The sequence below is a fragment of the Suncus etruscus genome, chromosome 11 (assembly GCF_024139225.1).
Source record: "Suncus etruscus isolate mSunEtr1 chromosome 11, mSunEtr1.pri.cur, whole genome shotgun sequence".
NCBI classification, from domain to species: Eukaryota; Metazoa; Chordata; class Mammalia; order Eulipotyphla; family Soricidae; genus Suncus; species Suncus etruscus.
The window spans coordinates 40,629,644-40,644,716 of record NC_064858.1 but is presented as its reverse complement, the minus strand read 5'-3'; the positions used below and the strand labels follow the sequence as shown (position 1 = coordinate 40,644,716).

General features: G+C 37.2%; 1 protein-coding gene across 3 annotated transcripts in view; it reads left to right on the top strand.

The window, feature by feature from the left end:
- The window catches only part of RIC8B (RIC8 guanine nucleotide exchange factor B), a 121,264-nt gene that overhangs the window by 90,997 nt on the left and 15,194 nt on the right, over nucleotides 1-15,073 (top strand). For 2 of the 3 annotated variants that reach the window (XM_049783117.1, XM_049783118.1), the window contains exons 8-9: nucleotides 1,966-2,110; nucleotides 14,578-14,697. In XM_049783117.1, the coding sequence (XP_049639074.1) occupies nucleotides 1,966-2,110; nucleotides 14,578-14,697 (265 nt within the window). The remainder of the gene's footprint in view (nucleotides 1-1,965; nucleotides 2,111-14,577; nucleotides 14,698-15,073) is intronic. The other variant, XM_049783119.1, reaches the window with a different exon arrangement.

Genomic DNA, 15,073 nt, shown 5'->3' with positions numbered 1-15,073 from the left:
ACTCTTGACGGGCTCAGGGGACCAACCATCTGGGTTGTCAGGGATTGAACCTAGGTCGTTTGATTGCGAGGTAAATGTCCTACCAGCTGTGCTATCACTCTGGCCTTTATCTAACATTTTGATGCTGGTGTATAACACTGGTGCTTCACACTTAGATATGGTTTAATACGAAGTACAGCACTGATGTCTACATTTTAAGCTTATATTAGTCTATGCTTTCTTTTGCATAAAATTTACCAGTTTGCTATATTCCTTGAAAACAAGTCTTCTATTTGTTCTCAAACTACCTATTTTTGTGTTTAGAAATGTCCTTAGTACAAGTATTGGAAAATTTATTAGCCAGCTTCTCCTGAAATGTTCATCCTATCCATGCCCTTCATGATTTCAACTCCAATCATAAGTATCTCCTTTTCTTATCCACTGCCTTTATCAAGTCTATAAAGTCATTTTCATTGTCCTACCCTGAATCTTTTTCAAATTTTATCTTTTTGAGGCAAGTGATATAAATTATGGTAGCTACCTACAGTTGTCTTTAAAATGGTATTTGAAAAAAACTTCTTAACTGGGGCTGAAGAGATTGCACAGTGGTAGGATGTTTGCCTTGCACACGGCCAACCCAAGACAGACCTAGGTTTGATTCCCGGCATCCATATTGTCCCCTGAGCCTGCCAGGGGATTTCTGAGTACAGGTTTCTGAATACAGAGCCAGGAGTAACCCCTGAGCGCCATCAGATGTGCCCCCCCCCAAAAAAAAAAGTTTTAAGTAAAATTTGCCTGTTTTCAGTTTTTGATTGAAATTGTACCAGGGAAAATGGTTACCTAATTGAAAGTGCTATTTCCCAGTTGGTCCTCTGCAAAAGTTCTACCTTTATTTACATTAAATCTTACACTGATGGCAAGGTAACAGTTACATAGGGCATGCACATCATTGGACATATTGTGATTAAAATAAACTGAAACAGGAGCCTGAGAGATGGGGTAAGAGGTAGAGCATTGTCTTGCACATGGCTGACCCAGTTTTGATCCCCAAAACCCCATGTGGTCCCCTGAACTCCACCACAAGTGATCTCTGAGCACAGAGCCATGAGTAAATTCTGCATACCACCAGGTATAGCCTCAAAACAACAACAAAATAACTAAAACAGTTCTGAAATCATCATTTTACCTGATACTGGCAGGGGGAAAGAATAAATACCAGATTTTTTTTTCTTTTTTAGATATTTTTCTAATCCCTTTTTGCATTAATCTGTGAGGTTGCTACAATTCTCCAGATTAGCAAATTAGACTTTAAGACTAAAAAATAATGTATCCAAAGACAACCATGGTAGAACCATTACTAAAATCCAGTCAGGCTAACTTGGGCCTACCTTCTCCATAGATTTCATGTATTTACATGAATTTGGACATACTCTCCCACCCCACCCCCCAGGATAGTGGTAACTTAGTCTCTTATAATCATTTCTTACACTCTTTCCCTCCAATTCTTTTTTTTTTGGTTTTTGGGTCACACCCAGCAGCACTTGGGTTATTCCTGGCTCTACGCTCAGAAATCGCTCCTGGCAGACTCGGGGGAACCATATGGGATGCCAGGATTTGAACCACCGCCCTGCTGCATGCAGGGCAAACACCTTACCTCCATGCTATCTCTCCAGCTCTCCAATTCTTTTTTTAATTTTAATTTTTAGGCATCGTTCTTTAAAACTAGATAAAGGAATAAATTTTTACCTACCCAAAGTTCACAGGCCCAATACCTACCACACAATTTGTTTAGAATAACTCAGAATTGTAATTGAAAGGGTTTTTGAAAGAAGAAAACCATTTTTGTCTTTTGAAAATGTAGGAAAACTTGTAGGTAGCTCAATATAGTCACTTACAGCATATATTTCCAACCTCCCTTTGTTGGTGGTCAGTGATGATAGTGAGCACTCAAAGATTCCTGTCTAAAAACCTATTCTGTTTTTGCAGTGGATAGTCTGCTGAAATATACTGGCTATGGGAATGCTGCAGGACTGTTGGCGGCCAGGGGCCTCTTGGCTGGAGGAAGAGGAGATAATTGGTACTCAGAGGACGAGGACACAGACACTGAAGAATACAAAAATGCAAAACCAAAGTATAGTATCAAGTTTCTTTTCACCTAACTATGCCTGTGCCTTTGAGTTGGTTATTTGCCTTTCTCTTCCTTTGTTCTTCATTTTCCAAGAGTTTCTTTCCTTTTGTGCATTTGGAAGCTTTCTAATAGTGTTTTTAGAGGTTGGTTCATAGTTACTGTATTAGAGAGTGACTTTGAGGAAGAATATTACTAGAAATATTCGGCTACATGCTCATCATCTTTCCAGTTCTTATGAGAAATGAAATTTAAGTATCCACTGTCTTAATCTTTAAAATTATTGTTGTTTCTTTTTGCTTTCATTTAGGTTACTATTTTACAAAATATGACCAAGTATTTAACTTGATTATTTGATGCTTCTATTTTTCTCAGTAGTCTAAATATAGGTTCCATACATTCTGATCTTCCCTCTGTTATACAGTCTCTTTGAGACAATAAAATTAAGCAGCAGGGGCCAGGAGATAGTTCATGTGACTAGAATGCAAGTTTGATACATATATGGCCCCAAGTTCAATTCCCCAATACCACACAGCCTCATAAACACCAGCAGGTGGAGCCCTAGTCATTCCCAGAATTCCTGGGGAGGATCCCCTCGAGATACAAACAGGTAAATTAAAATCATTCCACAATATTTTAGGTGATGATCTTTTTAACAGGTGTATCAGTACACTGAAAAGGCAAACTGGAGACTTTTCTTAAAGTCTTCCTGAAATGAGTGCTTACACATCCAAGGCATTTTATTCGCTTAAGTCAAAGCATTTTTCTTTCCTTCTATGCTTTCTCATCTTTTTCACCTCCTCTGAGCCCTATCTCAGGTAAATTTCTTAGTTTCCTTTCATTAAGCTCATTTTCTAGTTACTTTGACTCAATAGTAAAATGATCCTCTCTTCCCTTGGCATTATTAGTAGTGTTGACATACTATGTTTCCTACTGATAGTCTTCTAAAGCAGTGTTTCTTAACCATTTTCCCGTCATGGCCCCTTTCCGACCTTGTTTATGTTCTATGGCCCCTGTCCTACCTGTTGCCCCCTACTTTCATACTGTGGCCCCACATTTACAGTTTTCACCTGTGACCCCTTTGGAATATCCTGGGGGCCCCTGGTTGAAACAAATATTGATCGAGAACTTGCTGTGAAACATGCAATAGTTAAACAAGGGTACGAAATTATTATCTACAAACTTAATTTCTCCTCTTACATCTATATTATGATATAATCAAGTTTGGGGTTTACGGAGAGGTATAAGAAGATTCTTCTTGAATTAGATAGGACTTAGATAACCTACATAACAGGCAAATTTAGTCCTGAATAGTTAATATTTCTTTTTTGGCATGCCCAGTGCTTATCAGCCTCAATAGAATCTTATTGTTATTAGAACAAAGGTTTTTTTGGAGGGTAAAGATAGCAGCAACTAAGTAACAGTTCTTAAGGCTACCACCATTGGGGCCAGAGATGTGGGTTGATCGTAGAAAGCTTGCCTTTCATGTTTGAGACCCTACAACTGCACTAAGAAAGACCATCATTTCAATGTTATGAAATCGGCACCACTATTGAGTATTTGAAGCAAAGATAGAGTACAGTTCTTCCCCTAATTTATAAGTCATCATTCTAAATTAATCTAGCTAGCTTTTGGTTTTTATTTTCTTTTAACTTCTCCCATATCAGTTTAATATTTTATCAGTTTAATCATTTATATCTCCCCATTTGAAACATAAAAAGTACCGCTAGCAAAATCTTATTTTTAAATAAAAATAGAAGCTACATTCATTTTGTCCCATGGTACATGAACAAAACTAACTGAAGAGAGACAATTCATGAGTACTCAAAGATAGTTGGCATCATTGTATCTCAATGTATACAATTATTTTTAGTAAGAGACCTCTTCAATGATAATGGTAATAACACTGGTAATCCCAGAATGTTACATAACAAGAAAGTGCTTTGAAAAGATACAGGAACATGAGTTTCTTCCACTAAGGGAAGTAGAAATATGTTCTATTGTGGAAGTGATGTCATATTTCAAGAGAGCACCTTTTTTTTTTTTTTTTTTTAAATCAGAGGCCTTATGTACAGCATTGTTAAGTCTTGGCTTGTCAGATTCTATACTTAAAATCCCTTCATTGGAATCTTCAGTAGCTTTTGGACCTTGACTATAAAGTAGAGTTTATATAGACAGAGATGGTCACCATTGTGAAATCTTGTTTTTGATTTTTTTTTTCAAAATGTGCCCATGGCAAGTACAAATATGGGTTGCTTATGTAGCACATCTTCCCCATCAGAAAGATTTTTCATTCATACTTTGCTCGCATAGTTTTCTCTTTCAAGAAAGCCATATGGATAGGTGTTTGTAATGTAACATACTTATTCATGTGAAAGTGTTAGTGAACAAACTTTTCAAGCAGGACCTCTGTGCTCTGGGAAATAGCCCTCCGAACTCAACTTTTTCTCTAAAAGATTATTCTGAAAACTTACTAATCTAGTCCAGTTTATAAAATCAGCATTTGAAAGGACTGCTTATTACCCTCACTTCTTATTACCTATTCCCAATCTTACTATCTTTTTCTTAAAATGCATGTATTCACAGCATTTGCTGTATTGCAAAAGCAAAGAACATACCCTTCATCCATTTGTTCTAGTCCCATTGTCAAAAACTTAAGGAAATTCTGTTTAATGCACCGAAGTAATTTATAATCCTTTAGTCTAATCGAAACAAAAAATTATGTGCAGCTTCTATTAACTATGGGAGACAGGTAATATAATATCACAGAAAATTCTTTTCATGTAAAAATAAATTTTTTATAAGCACACTTATATAAAATACCTTGAAGATTCCAGTTAGATGCAGCACAGCTTTGGTATATATCTAAGATTTGTTAAACTTTGTTGTTGCTTGTTTATTTGTTTTTAGGGCACACCCAGTAGGATGCACTCTGGGCTCAGAGATCACATCTCAGAGTTGGAGGACCATATAGGGTTATAAAAACCTGGGTAGCCAACATGCAAAGCAAATGCTCTACCCACTGTACACTCTTTTCTGGCCCCAAAATCTGTTAAAAAGAATTTTTTTAGATAAAGTTTAGTTCTATATTGATAAGAAACCAGTTTTCTAAATTCTTTCATACCTTTTTTTTTTTTTTTTCCAAACTCAGGGCCTCAAGAGAGAAAGAAATGCTTTACCACTGAACTTCACCTTCCATTTCTTCCTTAGCATTATGTGCCCCACTGAACCTACAGGTCTCTGACTAGAATTATGGTATACCATATCTACTGATATGATTTAGACATCGTTCCAGACATCATAATACATGTATCTAGACCAGTGATCTTTTTTTAGACCAGTGATCTTAGCTATTAGCTTTAGCTATTTTAGACCAGTGATCTTTTTTTTTTTTTTTTCCAGGCTGGGTATAAAGGAACTAGGGATCCAAAGAAGTCTCTTTCAATGACTCATTAGGTATATGCTAGTTCATAATCATATCTAGAAATTTTAGAAATTGTTATACTGAATAAATTCAGGGTTTTTGTCTTTTTGCTTATATTTCTCTTAGAACTTTTGTCAAGATTTTGTTATTTGCTGTAAGTTGGGTTTCATTGTTATTTTTAAAAATATTTTTAATTACTGAAGAAAATGAACCAAAAGTGAGGTCTTTTAGATTTTCTTCTTTGCCTAGCTTGGACAGTTATGGTATATATTTCTTTTTTTTTTTTTTTTGTATATTTCATATTATTGGAGTTAAGTACCATTTCTAAGATCTTCAAGTTCATCATAACAGGCATGAAAGCACAGTCTAAATTCAGCATTGAGGGACCGGAGTGGTGGCGCTCAAGGGAAGGCGTCTGCCTTGCACATGCTAGCCTAGGACGGACCACGGTTCGATCCCCAGGCATCCCATATGGTCCCCCAAAGCCAGGAGTGATTTCTGAGCGCATAGCTAGGGATAACCCCTGAGCATCAACAGGCTTGGTCTCAAAACAAAACAAAAAAGACCAGCATTGAAAGAAAAGGCATTGCCATGCTTTCCATGTATACTGCTTCCAGCCTTTGGAGTTAACCAACCTTTGTGATATTTGCATACATGCTAGTTTTGCATTTCAAAATTGAGTTTTCTCAATTTTGCATCATTGCGATTTGGGTAAATGTAAGGAACAAGCCAGGTGTGTTGGCTAAATTATAGTGCTGAGTTTGTACCAGATTATTTACTATAGATTCACAACCTTTAGTTCTCTTTATCAAGGATAGAATATTTTTAAAGTATATACAGTAATTTGGGGTAGAGGAGGAGGAAGTTCGGGCCGTACTCATCTGTGCTCAAGGTTTTACTCCTGGCTTTACACTCAGGGATCACTCTAGGTAAGGCTAAGAGGACAATATGAAGTATCTGGGATTGAACCTGGGTCTATATGCAAGGCAGATAGATACCCTGCCTGTTGTACTGTTTCTTCTTCCCCTAAATTTCTAATTCCTTTTATTTATTTGTTTGTTTGTTTTTGGCTTTGGGCCAAACCCAGTGACATTTGAGGGTTACTCCTGGCTATGCGCTCAGAAATTGCTCCTTAATCCAGCAACTCAACATAAGAAGTATTTAAAGAGCACTGTAAGAAAGGCATCTGGCAAGCCCAAAGGGATAGGATAGTACAGTGGGTAAGGCACTTGCCTTGTATTCGACTGACCCAGGTTCAATCCCTGAAACCCCATATAGTTCCCTGAGCACTGCCAAGAGTGATCTTTGGATACAGAACCAGGAATAATTTCTGAGCACCACCAGGTGTGTCCCAAAAAAAAGACAAAAAAAAAAAAAAAAAAAAAGGTGACCAGTAATGTAGCTTAATGTTGAGCACCAACCACCTTCCATGGGTGAGGCCCAGGATTTGATCCCTTGCACTGAATATAAAAAGAGGAGACATTTTGGAGGCTGTTTTTTTTTTCCCCTAGCTGTAACTTGTTTAAACATGTATAGTTGTATCTAGTGTATATTTTTACATGACTGATACATGATAAACTTACTAGATATTTGAAAAAATATTTTAATCATATTAACGTAGGGACCACATATAATGTGCTTGCCTTGCATGAGTCCAACCCTAATTCAGTCCTCGGCACTACTTATGGTACCCCTACTCTGCCAGGACTGATCTTTCTGAACACAGAGCCAGGAGGAAACCCCACGCATAACAGGTGTGGCCACAAATCATATTACTTTAATAATGTCCATTTCTTCCTATTCTTTGCTAACAAAATGTAAAAACTGGATTCAAAATGTTGTTTCATAATTTATCCTACTTTAATATAGAATCAGTGTGCTACTTGTAAATGATAATTCTCAAATTACTTGAGACATTTTACGTGAGACATCATCAACTGATGTCTCTTCAAAATAGCTCACCTCTAAATTTAACTTGTAATAAACGCCACAGTATGCCGGTTACTGTATGGCTCCTTATAAATATTGTGCTTGTAAATCCAGAGTGATAGTATTTCCTACAGTGGGGATAATGCCCCCTGGTATCATGGGAAACGACGGATATAGTTGGGGGTTTCTCTATTCTTAGACCATCTTGTTATTTTACTTGATACAACCACAGTAGAAAACAAGAGAAAAGGTACTTTTTATTAAAGCTGATGTAAAAAAGCCCAGACATTTTATTCATTTCATTCTGATTCACATAGCTTTTCTAGGTGATTGTAGTTGTACTTTCAGAATATATTCAGAATATATCCATCCTTTGCTGCCTTTACAATGATACAAGCTAAAATCATTTCACTCTAGGGATCAAAGAGATAGTAGAGTGGGTAGGGCACATACCTTGCAGACAGCCCATATGGTGCCCTGAACATCGCCAAGAATAAGCACCAAGTGTGGCCCAAAATTAGAAAAAAAAAATCATCCTCTCTAGGACCATTTTAATAACCATCTAAATGGACTTATTGCTTCTACTTTTTTGGGGGGGCCACACCCATTTGACGCTCAGGGGTTACTCCTGGCTATGTGCTCAGAAATCACCCCTGGCTTGGGGGGACCATATGGGACCATATGGGGGATCAAACCGCGGTCCATCCTACGCTAGCGCTTGCAAGGCAGACACCTTACCTCTAGCGCCACTTTCCCGGCCCCATTGCTTCTGCTTTTATCCTCTTCATCTGTTCTCAACCTAGTAGTGTAATCCTTATACACTGTAAATGGAGAGTGCCACTACACAGATGTCTGTATTACAGTGATGTCCTTACACTCTTTCTCACTTTTCTGTCACCATGTTGGTCTTACTCCTGCATAAAGCTTTTTCACTGACTTGTCTTCAAGCTCGAACACGTACTTTCCTAGACACATAGATAGTTCACTCTCTTCTAAGTGTTATCTTTATAAAGCCTTCACTCTTCCCTTATTAAAAACTGCAGTATTCAAGGGGGCTGGAGCAATAATGTAGTAGAGAGGGTGTTTGCCTTGCACACCTGCTCAGGTTCAATTCCTGCAGCCAATGTGGTCCCCCAAGCACTGCAAAGAATAATTCTGAAGTGCAGAACAAGCAGTAACCCCTGAGCATCACCAGGTGTGGCCCAAACAACTCCTCACTCACCCCCAAAATAATCCTGCAGTGTTCTTATCCTCGCCCTGTTCACCTCAAAATTCCTTGTACATACTTTGGCATTTCTCATTTTCTGATATACCATATAACATATTTGTTAAGTCTGTTTTGCTCACTAGGAGATAAGCTCCATAAGGAACAGGTACTTTTTGCATGGTTTTTTTTCTTTGAGCTGTTTCCAGAATAGTTCCTGGACTCAGGGGTTTTTTTGTTTTGTTTTGGGTTTTTTTTTTTTTTTATTTGAGGGTCACACTCAGCAGCGCTCAGGGGTTACTTCTGGCTCTGCGCCCAGAAATCACTTCTGGCATGCATAGGGAACCATATGGGATGCCAGGAATTGAACCTGGGTCCATCCCAGGTCGGCCATGTGCAAGGCAAGCATCCTTCTGCTGTACTAACTCTCCAGCCCCCGTACTAGATAAAGTTTTAATAATTTTAGCAGTTTAGATGATATAAGAATTTTAAGATTACTGAGTTTCCTGTCCTCATCAAGTTGTTTATAGTTGTGGAGTGGAAATAAGAGTGTGGAATTCAAGAAAATCAGTATATGGTAAACTTCTACTCTCTTCTTCTTGTTGCAGGCAAATTCTTGGGAAGATTTCCATTTGCATGTATTTCCTTTCTCAGTACCTTCCCTGGCCTGTTCACAAATGCTTTTTCCTTAAATCCTTTCTTAGAGGAGTTAAACTGTTAACTTAAAGATTTAATTTAGTTTACAAGTAGATTCTGCATATTTGCCCCACGTTTCATTGGTTGTTTTTTTGTGTGTGCTTTTCTTTAATGTGGTTTTTCTCAAAATAAATACTTACTGTGGCCTGCGAGATGGTACAGGAATTAAGACACTTTGCATGCAGCTGACTCCAGTTGGATTCCCAAGCACTGGTGAAAGTGTCCCCTGAATATAGAGCTTTAAGTAGCCACCAAGCATCACCAGTCATTGCCCCCCCAAAAATATGTTAATAATTATTTGCTGAGCATTAGAATTCAATTATGTCAGATGAAAAATCAGACTAACTTCTTGGGTGGGAGAGGGACCCCAGAGGCTGCCTGCTCCCAGTGATACTTGGCCAACTAGTCTTGAAGCTCAGGGAGTAATCTTCCTAATCCCAGCATTGTCTCCTCCACTCTGAATGTCTAACTTCTTTTTTTTTTTTTTAAAAAAAAAAAAAAGAATTATGGAGCCAGAGAGATAGCATAGCAGTAGAGCATTTGTCTGCACGCATTCGATCCAGGACGGACGATGGTTCAATCCCGGCATCCCATATGGTCCCCATGCCTGCCAGGAGCGATTTCTGAGTGCAGAGCTAGGAATAACCCTTGAGCGCCACCGGGTATAACCCAAAAAGAAAAAGAAATGAATTATAAGTTCTGATGATATTAGGCCTGTGTTGCACATAGTGAACTTGTGATGGAGTTGAATGTTCCCTATTATATCTGTCATTGGCTCTTTTGGTTTGACAGTCTCTCCTTTTCATTGATTTTATCTGCCCAGCCCCTGTAGGGATTTGACTAGCCACATGTGTAAAATCTAAGTCATCCTTTTCATATACCACACGTAACTTTTTTTTCATTTAATACTACTTATGTTACTTTTTTATTTAATACTACTTATGTTAGCCAAATGTATTAACAACACGTTTGTCTTAAAATATACTCTAGCTTTTATGCATATGTTTATTTTCTCCCCGTTTTGGTATGTCTTAATCTTTTCTGCTCCAGACCCTTGCTACTACTGTTGATTCCCCTAGAGTGGCCCTAAGATTATTAGAAAATACTTGATGAAAATATCAGAGATAAGAGTTTTAAATATTTATTTTCACATTATTGGAAAATACACATTTTGTAGAATTGGAGAGTTTAAATGACGGATAATGAGAATAGAGACAAGTTAGGGAAAATCATAATAAAAACAAAATTGCTTAATAAAATCTCAACCACAATTAATATGTTTAAGCATCTGAAAACCCATTAAAAGCTTAAAGATCTTAAAGCTCAGTCTTAATGCAAAATACAACTTACCCTAGAGTTTCACGCTGTTAACATTAAAGTCTCAGCCTATAGTAATTGAGGTTATAAAGATGGCAAAGTTTATATTTGAAACCAATTTAAGCAGCTTTATATCATTGTTATGGTGGTGACAGTTGTTTTTATTTTCCTCTTTAGTGGGTAAACATAAGACCAAATAGAAGTAGAGGGCAGCAGGAGAGGAGAGCATGTTCATATCTACTTCCTTTCCCAGTACATGAACATTTTTGCAATAAGAATTCTTTGGTACTCAACTCTTGTATTTTTGTGGTAGGGTTTGCTTCTTCTGAGTGGGCAGAGTAGATAGGTGTTCTATTAAGAAAAAAATGAAGGCCATAGAAAATAGTGCGTGGTTTCCCCAGATCAGATTCCCAGCATTCCATATGGTCCCCTGAGCACCGCCATGAGTAATTCTGACACAGAGCCAGGTATGACCAGTGTAGCCCCCAAACCGAAACAAAACAAAAAGAAAAAATAAATAAACAAACCTGGACCCCTGGAATGACTGTGAGGGATTGAAATGGTTTACCATGGGTAAATCATGGTAAGTTTTTACTTTATAAGAATAAATTTCTGGGGCCGGGTAGGTGGCGCTGGAGGTAAGGTGTCTGCCTTGCAAGCGCTAGCCAAGGAAGGACCGAGGTTCGATCCCCCGGCGTCCCATATGGTCCCTCCAAGCCAGGGGCGATTTCTGAGCACATAGCCAGGAGTAACCCCTGAGCGTCAAACGGGTGTGGCCCAAAAACCAAAAAAAAAAAAAAAAAAAAGAATAAATTTCTGCCTTTTGCTGTTATGCAAAAATTTTGAGAGTGACCAAAGGACTTTCAGGCATTAATAGCTGATTTACAAGTAAGGCATTAAATCATTTAGCTGCAAAGGACTTGAAGTCAATCTATAGAAAACTGATATTTCCACTGAGCCCTTAGAAGAACAAGAAAAGAATCAAAGGTGCCTGATCCTGCAACTCAAATCTTGCTTTTGTGTCTGTGGTATCTGTAAGTACACTGTGCTTACCAATACATCTTGATGCAGATAACCAACCTCAAGACGCATTGGCTTGTGCTAGCTGGCATTATATTATAAAACACACTTTGGATTCACTCACTTAAATCATCCCACTTTTGAACTGAAGGAGAGACGCCTCTCTCAAGAAACAAATGCATACTGTCTATATAGTTAATATTTTTACCCTCCCTTATACTTCCTTTTTTATTTCCCCCTTATACTTCTCAGTCCTTAATTTCCTTTGCTTAGGAAGTGGTATTTGCCTATGGTAAGTACCTTGACTTATTTTTCAGACTAGTCATTTCTCTAATAAGTAGCAGATGAGAAGTTAGTGGAAACATATCCCATGTTATATCCCTAAGCAAATGAAAGTTAATATAGGTCTGGAGAGATAGTACAGCTGGTCAAGTGCTTGCCTTGCATGCAGCCTACCTGGGTTCAATTCTTAGCACCACATATGGTCCCCTTTACCCTGCCAGAAGTGATTCCTGAACTCAGAGCCTTAATGCTACTGGTGTGACTCCAAAACAAAAATAAACAAAAATACCTTAAATTTAATATTGAATTATATTTTCAGTATGACATCTGGTTTTATTGTAAAAGCTTCATAATTCCCAGAAATCTTATCTGGATCCTTGTTATGACTTTTGGAAAATACAATGATCCCATTTACTGTTTTTGTTAGCTACCAGAGGCCTTTTTCTCTTTTGTGAGCACCTAGAATAAAGAATCAGAGATAATAAGAAGCAGTGAGTGTCTGTGTATCAGTCACTTGGAAAATATGAGGATAAGATCAATTTTTATTAGGAACAGTTTTATTATTTTACTTTTATAAACTTATGATAGTTGAGTTTTAGGCAAAATTAATTTTTAAATATGTGTGTATATATGTGTGTTCTCAAATAAGGTCCAAGCCTCATAGTTGAGTTTTAGGCAACATTAATTTTTAAGTATATGTGTATAAATATATATGAGTGTATGCATGTACATATATATTTATACTCTTAAGTTTCTCACATGATTGTGATGTACAACCAATGCTAAGAATCACTGATGAGCCTGTAGATTTTCAGGCTATTTTATGGTTATTTTATCCTTTCTGCTGAAAAGTCTTTCTTTGTTTTATATATTGACTGTAGATTTCAACTTTTAAAAAGAAATATGGAGTAGGGGGTATTCCATTATTTTGAAGGAAAAGGTGCTTGGGAGGGGGCATTGTTAGTTTTCAGTTTACTAGACAGGCGCTTTGACCAGCTAAGCCACAGGGCCCCCTTTTGTTTGTTTTTAGTTTAAAAAATTGTTTTATTTGAAAATTCTGAGGAAGGAGAGGGAGAGGGTTAGAAAGGGGGAGAGTAATGTACTCAAGAGAAAAATTACAGGCTTCTCCAACAGTGGAGAGCACTAGTACACAACCCAGCATGAAAGCAGGAAAATGTACATCTCAGAAAGGGAATGGTTTTGTGTGTGTGTGTGTGTGTGTGTGTGTGTGTGTGTGTGTGTGTGTGTGTGCGCGCACGCGCGCGCGCAGGCACCATGTGCATGGGCCCAAGGAGCACATGTGTCAGGAAAAGTTCTTGACCCCGGCTCTGGACATCTGTCTTATGCAAGAATGGAAATGATTTTGAGGCTGGTTAGCACTGAATTAATCTACAAGAATCTTTATCATGTAACTTCTGAGGAACATAGAAAAGGGAAGTTTAGCAATTGATAATAGTACCAAGTGACATAGGACTTTTTCCAAAAAAGAAATGCCTTGCTTAGTAAAGTTAACATTTCCAAATAAAGATATAGTGCAGGGTTAGCAAACTAGCCTTCAGAAGACTTAATTGAATAATTCATCTTTGTTGTAGCCCTCATTTTTTTCCATTTTGTTTAACACTTCCCTCTCCAATGTACAATACTCTACGTTGTTTAAACCTTTTAAATGGTCTCATTCAGATGCCTGCCCCTTAATGCATTAGCCTTGTAGACCAAAACTCTTAAGAGCTTACTGTTTGCATTACTATTTCATCTGACGATTAAAAATAAACCATGTGTGCTTGTCAGTTTCAAAAGACGGTAAACTCCTGTTTCTCCAGAAAGATATTTAAATGATAAATTTAGTAGCCATTGATAGAATTCTCTTATTCCACCTCTTAAAAACTTCAAATGTGATTCTTTTCTAAGAGAATTACTTGTTTGATAATAGAACTATGTACAAAGTTTATGGAACCTATTCATTTTAAGTACTGTATTAAATCTGTTTCCAGAAAGCAATATGGTATACCTGTCTCTCAGAAGATTAGATTTCAGTATGTTTTTTTTTTAATCTAGGTCAGATCAAGTCTAATTAAAACTGTTCTTTTGCTTTATCTTTTATTATTTAAGTACTCATTGTCTACTCTCACTAATAGACTAATTTTCTCAAATATATATCAGCATGCTTTTGTTTTTAGATTATTATTCTAGTCTACCATTTTCCTGATTTTTTGACATTTGTTTTATGCTGTATCATAGATAGATTTCTCCTCTGAAGTCATTTGTCCCTTTATAATTAATAAGCTGTGCATCCAAGGGTGCTTATCCTGATGGCACTAATCTTACTTCATATTTTTAAAAAGCAGCCATGCCTTTAAAACCAAGACAGCAAATTAGTTTTCCTTGGAAAAGAAATAGCTATTGCCCATTTTCCAGAAAAAAAAATCAGTAGGGAAAGTTAATTTTTAAATTATTATAGCAGTTCTATACTATAAAATTGCTACTATTGCCAATTTTTTGGCTATTATACTCTTTCTTATTATAACTTACAACTTGGACCAGAAAAGTATAGAAAGAGCATAATTTTAAAACATACAGCATAACTTTTTTTTCTTTTTGTAGCATTAATCTTATCACTGGTCATTTAGAGGAACCAATGCCAAACCCCATAGATGAAATGACAGAAGAACAAAAAGAATATGAAGCCATGAAACTTGTCAACATGCTTGATAAACTTTCCAGGTATTGTATTCCCATCCATTTTTTTGCTTGGTTTCTAAAAATGTTCTATTTCTTTGTCTCTCTCACTGAGAGTTACCATAGAACAGCAATTCTAGAAGTCCATGTTGATTGGAGCAGGGTGGCCCAGGAAGTAGTAGTTCTCTCTTGGCTACCATGGTTTTTCTACCTGTGCCGCTTCTGGATGTGCATCCTAAGACATTTAAACTCTCAGGGCTAGAATAGTAACTGCTAGATCACTTTAATACATAACCCACTAACCTCCCTGTCATCAATAAGATGCTGAGTTAGGTTCAGTGACTTTGCTGCTTCTTGTACTTTTGTTTTTGTCTGTTTTGGGTTTTGTTCCAAATCATGATGCTTTTTATTTCTTTTTTTT